Source organism: Salmo salar, chromosome ssa27 (genome assembly GCF_905237065.1).
Source record: "Salmo salar chromosome ssa27, Ssal_v3.1, whole genome shotgun sequence".
Lineage (NCBI taxonomy): Eukaryota > Metazoa > Chordata > Actinopteri > Salmoniformes > Salmonidae > Salmo > Salmo salar.
The window spans coordinates 25,371,038-25,380,103 of NC_059468.1; the positions used below are offsets into that span (position 1 = coordinate 25,371,038).

The following is a 9,066-nucleotide window of genomic DNA, read 5'->3' on the forward strand; positions in this document are numbered from 1 at the left end:
TCAGTCCCAGAGAAAAGAGAGTTGAGTTTGGGCTTTGCGCTGAAGGACGTATGACAATGCCAGCATCTGCTTGAGGACTGACAGAGAGAGAGGTAGAGAGACGGTGAGGAAGAGAGAGAGAGAGACAGAGAAAGAGAGCGACAATGCCCCTGAAAGCCAAGCCAGCAGTGATGATTTATAGCTTTTGCTTCATTTGTGCGCATGGAGAGAGAGATAATGATGTGTGGAGACTAGTGATTACTAATGCATAAGAATTAATGGAGCTGCTATTTGGGGAACTGATACAGCTATACAGATCTATACAGAAAGGGAGGACAATGGTCTCTAACTGAAAAGCAGTGAGACAAAAACACCCATGGAAATCCTAATTTATGTGGTTCAGAATGATTGCAGGTTAAGATTCAAATGGATAGTTCATCCAAATTACAAAATTACTCAGGAAGGAAAGCAACATTTCATTTTATAATTTGGATTAACTATCCCTTTAAGGAAAGTAATACTCGAGTTTACCAAAACAAAATTCAACTAGAACAAACAACGGTCGATCTCATGGAAACCAACAGACAGTTCAGAGGTAGTGACTTCCTTCCCACCTCTCCTTATACTTGTTATTTTCACTTTAGTAGACTCGTTATTTTCACTTCCTCAACACCTCGTTTGCCTGCGAGAGCTCTTAATTGGCTATATCAGCACATTTTATCCACTACAACTGTACATCACGTTACACATTTCAATTAGCTCAGCATTGTAAGCGAACAAAATACTCTGAGTACAACAATTATAAAATATATTATTCATCATTAAGTGGTGTATTTTCTACCTAACAACAACTTGTTGCTGTGATATAGTAGAGCAAATAGTGAATGTGCTCCACGTTTAAGATAACCTTAACACTATCCCACGGCTGTTGGCAAAACCCCAAGTAATCGTTTCACTACAACACAGGTCTAAGACCAATGCCATATGGCCGGACTCAGCAGAGGAGAGCAAATGATGTCCTAGGATGAGAAGTAATGCCTGCAGTGTAGTCAACTGCACATGTTTCAGTCCAGTGCATTTTCAGGACAGAGGCTGTGTTAGAGTGTCATCCAAGTTGAAGGGAGGGACAGACACAGACAGTTGGCATGTGCCTGCCAGATCAATGTTAGAGCCAGTCAGACAGCCACTGTGAGAGTCTTCAGTACAGTAACCCATCTATTAAAATAGGGTGTACTGTATGCATGTCATCTGTCACAGAATGTACAGCACATCAAAATACACATGCTCTCACTGCTGGTTATGACATGATCATCATTAAAACCAGCCATTCAGCATTAGCCTGCTGTGTCATCAGCCAGCCAAAAGGGAGTGAGGGAGAGAGAGAGAGAGAGAGAGACAAAGAGAGCCGCCAGCCTGCTATGAACCCACTGGCCCAGCCAGGGGGGGGACGACGACGACGACGACAGAGATACATCATTACAACACTGTATATAGACATAATGACATTTTATCTCTTTATTCTTTTGGAACTTTTGTGTGTGTAATGTTTACTGTTACTGACGGAGCGAGAGACAGAGCGGGAGACAGGGCAAGACAGAGAGACACAGACAGGGAGAGTCAGACAGAGAGGAGTACATTGTTTCTTTCTCTCAGACAAGTCACCAGAAAAGACAGCAGAGGAATTTGATGACAGACCACTACAGTTTAGAGCATGTGATCTGAGTGTGTGTGACTGAGTGTGTGTGACTGAGTGTGACTGTATTTTGAGCATGTCTGTGTCACTGAGTTCAAGTGGAAATGCATCCATGGAAAAACATGGTTGTTTATTGTTGACTAGTGCGAGTGTGTCCTTGGTCGACCCAGCTCTACGCTGTTCTAGTCATTCATTCCATCCAACTAGAGTTTATTAGGAGGAATTTCCCAGGACATACTGGCCTACAGGGCACTACTGGAGAATAGGAGAGGGGGAGGAGAGGAAGAAAGAGCAGAGGAAATTGATGGTGCTTTTCCACTGAAACTTACCCCCACACTAGGGTGTCGTCAGTGTTTAATGTTAATGTACCTCTAGCGTTATTGTGTTTCCATCAGGAGTGTGACACTGAAGACTTGTGGTGTGCAGAATCAACAACATCTGCATCATTCAGGACTGTTGCTTTGTCACACGGTGTTAAAGTCCACAATTGGCCATTGTTATGTAAATGAAAAGGACCCAGGGCCTTGCCTTGGCTCCAGGTTAGAGCAGGTCCACCGGAACACTGATGCAGTGAAACATTGATGCTGGTCTGTGTAGATGAAAATAGAAAAGTCAGAGCCTTTGGGTAAAACACTGGGGTTAACCCTCATGGGAAATGTGGCATAATGAGCTTGGAAGAGGAGAGGAAGCCTTGCATGAAGTCAAAAGTGATATTTGCTCTGTTTTGTTTTCTATCTCCCCCTGTGGTTCAACATTGTAACGGTTTTGAGTATTTCACTACAGTGTCGTGGTGGTGATTAAGCATGAAATTGACACAATAAAGCCACATATTAATAGACCCATGATACATTTACTATATCAAAATAGAAGTCCTGGACCTGTATCCATATGCTGAACTATAACATGTACAGTGTGGGCATGCTGTCTGAGAGATGTACATAAAGTGTAGTGTGTACAGTAGTGTAAAGAATTACATTGTAAACTGACTTCAGGGTGGTAATTTACACTCATGCATTTAAGGTTAGCCTGTGTAAGGGATGAATTGTCAAATAGAATACCCTGAGTCATGGTTTGTGAGTCCAGACATAGCAGAGGTGTGCATTCCAACACACACACACACACACACACAAATCTATGCAGACACAACCAGCCAACCTCCTATTTGTGAGGAAAAGTCTGGAACGTCCAGATTCTGATCTGTGATTTGGGTCAGAATGACAACTGTCTGAGACTGGCTCTGGTGAAAAAAGAACTAGACAGTAGAATGCAAACCTGCTGCTGAAAATGTGGCCCAGAAAGACAGACAGCCTCAAGGCAAAATTCAGAGGAGTTCAGTAAAAAAAGACCCAAGTAACAGTTTTTAGTTCCATTTAGACAATGCGGAATGGCCACTGTGCAAACAACCCCGTCACATTTCACCTTTCATCTTGACCTGGAAAAAGCCCTTATCCATATACGAGTCAGTCTACAACTGCATATAAACATCACATACAACTTCTCTAACATTCCATTGAAATATTCAGCTTGTCTAGCTCTGTAGTAACTAGGGAATGGTTTAGTAACCACACTTTATGAATGAAGAAGATAAAACAACCATGATGTTCTGAGGCCTCCCCATGAGACTTGTTTATAACGTTGTACCAAACTCCAATCTGTCCTGAGTGGGTTTCAGTCTGAGCCGCATGTATCCATGGATAGACTGTAGGCCTAGTTCTGTATTACAGGCCTTCTGTTCAGTTCTAGAAGCCCACGGTCTGGGTTGTGTTCAATAGAGAGAAACGTTTTCATACTTAATGAAACAGGAAGGTACCTGAACATGTCCAATAAGAACACAGATTTACATTTTCTGTTCCAAAGTGTTATGCTACGGTGTTCCCTACTGAACAGGACCCTGTTCAGATCAACTACAGGGTATTTTATCTGGCCCCTCTGCGCTGCACCACGATGGTTCCAGCCACAACGTCATAGACAGTCCTGTTGTGTTGGAAGAAGAGGAGGATAATGAAGACGGGGAACAGGAAGGCAATGGAGAAGTTCTTGTTCAACGCCCGCACCGTGGAACTGGGAGGAGGGAGAAAGGGTTTGAAGTTACTTTTACAGTACTTGACAATAGATCATATTAATTACATAGCAATAACCTAAACATGCAATACCAGGTTAAGATCAGTGGGAAAAGTACCATAAAATGAATTGCAAAAAAAAAAAAAAAAAAAAACAAGGCTTAAATCCCCATTTTCAGAGGTATGCTTCACATCTTCATAGCATACTACATAGCTATTGACCTGACAAGTACTCAGGCTCCAGTGAGCATTTGTGTGTGTTTCATATTCAATGCTCACAGTCAAAGTTATCATGGTCACACATTTGCATACGGAAATGCAGTCATATTTTCATCTGTTTTTAACGGAACTAAACAGGATGTGTCACATGGAATCAGTGACTTACGCTGACAGGGTGACGTTAGATGCCGGTACCACCAGTACCCGGTTAGGTCGGACCAGGACTGAACTGTTACATGTCACGACCCGAAGACCAAGGAGGAACTTCCCTGGGGTGGCACCACCCGCACCCCAGATACAGATGATCTGAGAGGAGGAAGGTCAGAGTGACAGTGGAAATATACCATGTCAAATATTCTTCATAAAGATCAATGCTGATGCAATCCACACATATCACCATGAGTCATTATCTGAGGTAGGACATGAATCATGTGTTTTCCATTGTGAATACAGGGGTTTAGGTTGTCACTCATTCTCAATGCTTTGTAACTTTATGTATAACCAACATAACCAATCTTATGCTGGTGTAGGCAATTAAAAGTTCACATACGAGCCGTAAACGTCTCAGGTAGCTACACTGAGACTGCACGATTGTTCTCACTGGAAACTATAGCCTAATCTCAGACTGACATAAGATCAATACTCAAATACCCACCTCATATAAACAGACCAGCTCCCTGTTGACCAGAGATACTGTACCTCATATAAACAGACCAGCTCCCTGTTGACCAGAGATACTGTACCTCATAGAAACAGACCAGCTCCCTGTTGACCAGAGATACTGTACCTCATAGAAACAGACCAGCCCCCTGTTGACCAGAGATACTGTACCTCATAGAAACAGACCAGCTCCCTGTTGACCAGAGATACTGTACCTCATAGAAACAGACCAGCCCCCTGTTGACCAGAGATACTGTACCTCATAGAAACAGACCAGCTCCCTGTTGACCAGAGATACTGTACCTCATAGAAACAGACCAGCCCCCTGTTGACCAGAGATACTGTACCTCATATGAAATACACACCTCATATAATCAGACCAGCCCCCTGTTGACCAGAGATACTGTACCTCATATAAACAGACCAGCCCCCTGTTGACCAGAGATACTGTACCTCATAGAAATACACACCTCATAGAAACAGACCAGCCCCCTGTTGACCAGAGATACTGTACCTCATAGAAATACACACCTCATAGAAACAGACCAGCCCCCTGTTGACCAGAGATACTGTACGTCATATAAACAGACCAGCCCCCTGTTGACCAGAGATAGTGTACCTCATAAACAGACCAGCTCCCTGTTGACCAGAGATACTGTACCTCATATAAACAGACCAGCTCCCTGTTGACCAGAGATACTGTACCTCATAGAAATACACACCTCATATAAACAGACCAGCTCCCTGTTGACCAGAGATACTGTACCTCATAGAAACAGACCAGCTCCCTGTTGACCAGAGATACTGTACCTCATAGAAATACACACCTCATATAAATAGACCAGCTCCCTGTTGACCAGAGATACTGTACCTCATAGAAACAGACCAGCTCCCTGTTGACCAGAGATACTGTACCTCATAGAAACAGACCAGCCCCCTGTTGACCAGAGATACTGTACCTCATAGAAACAGACCAGCCCCCTGTTGACCAGAGATACTGTACCTCATATAAACAGACCAGCTCCCTGTTGACCAGAGATACTGTACCTCATAGAAACAGACCAGCTCCCTGTTGACCAGAGATACTGTACCTCATAGAAACAGACCAGCTCCCTGTTGACCAGAGATACTGTACCTCATATGAAATACACACCTCATATAAACAGACCAGCTCCCTGTTGACCAGAGATACTGTACCTCATATAAACAGACCAGCCCCCTGTTGACCAGAGATACTGTACCTCATAGAAACAGACCAGCCCCCTGTTGACCAGAGATACTGTACCTCATATGAAATACCCACCTCATATAAACAGACCAGCCCGCTGTTGACCAGAGATACTGTACCTCATAGAAACAGACCAGCCCCCTGTTGACCAGAGATACTGTACCTCATATGAAATACCCACCTCATATAAACAGACCAGCCCCCTGTTGACCAGAGATACTGTACCTCATATAAACAGACCAGCCCCCTGTTGACCAGAGATACTGTACCTCATAGAAACAGACCAGCCCCCTGTTGACCAGAGATACTGTACCTCATATGAAATACCCACCTCATATAAACAGACCAGCCCCCTGTTGACCAGAGATACTGTACCTCATATAGACTAGCCCCTTGTTGACCAGAGATACTGTACCTCATAGAAACAGACCAGCTCCCTGTTGACCAGAGATACTGTACCTCATATAAACAGACCAGCCCCCTGTTGACCAGAGATACTGTACCTCATAGAAACAGACCAGCCCCCTGTTGACCAGGGATACTGTACCTCATAGAAATACACACCTCATATAAACAGACCAGCCCCCTGTTTACCAGAGATACTGTACCTCATATGAAATACACACCTCATATAAACAGACCAGCTCCCTGTTGACCAGAGATACTGTACCTCATATAAACAGACCAGCCCCCTGTTGACCAGAGATACTGTACCTCATAGAAACAGACCAGCCCCCTGTTGACCAGAGATACTGTACCTCATAGAAATACCCACCTCATATAAACAGACCAGCCCCCTGTTGACCAGAGATACTGTACCTCATATAGACTAGCCCCTTGTTGACCAGAGATACTGTACCTCATAGAAACAGACCAGCTCCCTGTTGACCAGAGATACTGTACCTCATATAAACAGACCAGCCCCCTGTTGACCAGAGATACTGTACCTCATATAAACAGACCAGCCCCCTGTTGACCAGAGATACTGTACCTCATATAAACAGACCAGCTCCCTGTTGACCAGAGATACTGTACCTCATATAAACAGACCAGCCCCCTGTTGACCAGAGATACTGTACCTCATATGAAATACCCACCTCATAGAAACAGACCAGCTCCCTGTTGACCAGAGATACTGTACCTCATATAAACAGACCAGCTCCCTGTTGACCAGAGATACTGTACCTCATAGAAATACCCACCTCATATAAACAGACAAGCACCCTGTTGACCAGAGATACTGTACCTCATATAAACAGACCAGCCCCCTGTTGACCAGAGATACTGTACCTCATATGAAATACCCACCTCATAGAAACAGACCAGTACCCTGTAGACCAGAGCTACTGCCATCATCTTCTGCAGGTCCTCCATAGACGTGTTCTCATCTATCTCCTCAACTATGAAGTGGGTGACGAACTTAGTGATGTCCCTGTGGGGGAGAGTAGAGTGGAATACAGGAGAATAATCATAGCCTATTATGATGCCTAAAATAAATGTTCATTAATGTTATTTTCTTGTATTTTTCCCCCTCATTCAAGGGCATGGAAATGATAAAAGGCTACACTGATTGACTCACTTCATGCCACTAAGGTGCATAATCCACAGGATGATGGTTGCTTTGACGCAAAATAAAATAAAGAAGTCCACCGTCTCTGCTAGGAATCTGTGGAGGGGAGAAGGGATGGTGTATTCCCGACCTGAGGGGGAGAAGACAACTTCAGATATTGTACCCAGGTAGATTATGTTGAACTCATTTAGAAAGAATGTGAGCAGACCTACTTTAAACCCCTGACCAATCCATTTAACTTTGTTCAGCCAATTAAGTCAATGCATAGGTGACTTGCCATAGGTCAGGTGGGCTCAAGTGCTGACTTAAAATGTGTTCTATTCAAATCAACAAGGCCTCTGCAGATTGTAAAGATATGCATGAGTGGGTAGGTACACATCAGCTGTTTGCTCAAGAAGCTGCACATGTGATCCTGTACAAGCAACTAATTCTAGTAATGAACAAATAAAGGAACGTGTTGTCTTTGTTTGTTTGACCCGAGTAGGCCTAGATTTATTTCATTTAGTTCGTAGCTACGTGATGACACAAAACCGACCTGCTACACCCAGCGTCAGTCAGTGTAAGCCTATAGAGCGATTGTCATCATAGACTTGTAGTGTACCTGCTTGAGGTGCGTTTCCGTTCTGTTGTTGCACTGGCCTTGCATCATGAGGCAGTGTACCAGCTGTCATCTGCTGCCCTGTCTGAAAACCCGTAGTCGGGGGCGCAGGGAATGGAAAGGGGTACCCTATTCCCGGATAGTTGTACCCATATCGGGCATCTAAAGTTGGTTGTCCAGCGGGCCATGGAGTTCCAGTCGGCGCTTGATAGTTTCCAGCTACTGGAAAATTGCACGGAGGAAAAGGAAACGTAGTCAGGGTCATCCAGCTTTGCCAATTTGCATAGCCCCAGTAGTACTGCCACATCCATTCCTGCAACTTTGCGCAGTATTCAGTTGTGGCGTTGACATTTGTTTGCGCTTCTTGGCTCTCCTCGGAACGCGAACTCGGCCCATTCTCTGTAGTTCTGGCTGTGGCCATGGTTAAACCACTTCTAGATCTCACTTAAATCCCTAAACTCGTAAAACGTCTTTCCCCAGCAGCTAATCTGCTACAGTTATCCATCCTAGTTTACTCTAAGTTGGAAGGTTCCATGTTAGGTACAGAAAACAGGGATACCCGGAACAATGATTCCACAAATGTATGCAGTTTGCAAACGCATTAGAAGTAAGTTATATAAAATAGTTAATAATCGCGTTTTTCATTAAACTTTACATTCAATCTAAATAAATATATAATCTTATTATTGGTTAATTACACCAATTACCATCCGATGACACCCCTAGAACAATAGTGGTTTTGACCATGTACTCTGTTCCTGTCAGGTTAAAGGGACAGTCACAAAGGATTTCAGTAACGTTCAAACCAAATATGATGTAGTATTATTTCGAGGAACTCACTTCAAATCTAGATACCCAATTTATTCATTATTTGTGTCATTATTTATGTCAGTGAGAATATTGATTAGTTATTAGGTTATATCATTAGCCCATGAATAGACCTCAATTTTTAGGTTATATCATTAGGCTATGAGTAAATTTATTGCTTACTGTTTGCGATTTTAGGCTGGGTTTCTGTGTAGCACTTTGTGACATCGGCTGATATATAAAAAAAAAGCT

The 9,066-nt window shown here is 43.4% G+C and overlaps 1 protein-coding gene across 1 annotated transcript; it reads right to left on the reverse strand.

The window, feature by feature from the left end:
* Positions 1 to 2,502: 2,502 nt before the first annotated feature.
* LOC106588812 (protein FAM8A1) lies at positions 2,503 to 8,526 on the reverse strand. Its single transcript, XM_014178256.2, has 5 exons — positions 8,011 to 8,526; positions 7,419 to 7,539; positions 7,148 to 7,271; positions 4,118 to 4,257; positions 2,503 to 3,733 (listed from the first exon to the last, which is right to left on the reverse strand). Exons 1-5 carry the CDS (start codon positions 8,426 to 8,428, stop codon positions 3,589 to 3,591), a joined length of 948 nt encoding a protein of 315 aa, XP_014033731.1. The 5' UTR covers positions 8,429 to 8,526; the 3' UTR covers positions 2,503 to 3,588.
* Positions 8,527 to 9,066: the final 540 nt, after the last annotated feature.

Bases quoted from the DNA above. Each gene is read 5' to 3' on its own strand.
- LOC106588812 (XM_014178256.2), bottom strand. From the start codon at position 8,428: ATGGCCACAGCCAGAACTACAGAGAATGGGCCGAGTTCGCGTTCCGAG. The intron at 7,272-7,418 runs GTGAGTCAATCA...TCTCCCCCACAG, and splicing joins ATGCACCTTAGTGGCATGAA to GGACATCACTAAGTTCGTCA. The intron at 3,734-4,117 runs GTAAGTCACTGA...CCCTCCTCCCAG, and splicing joins TCTAACGTCACCCTGTCAGC to TTCCACGGTGCGGGCGTTGA.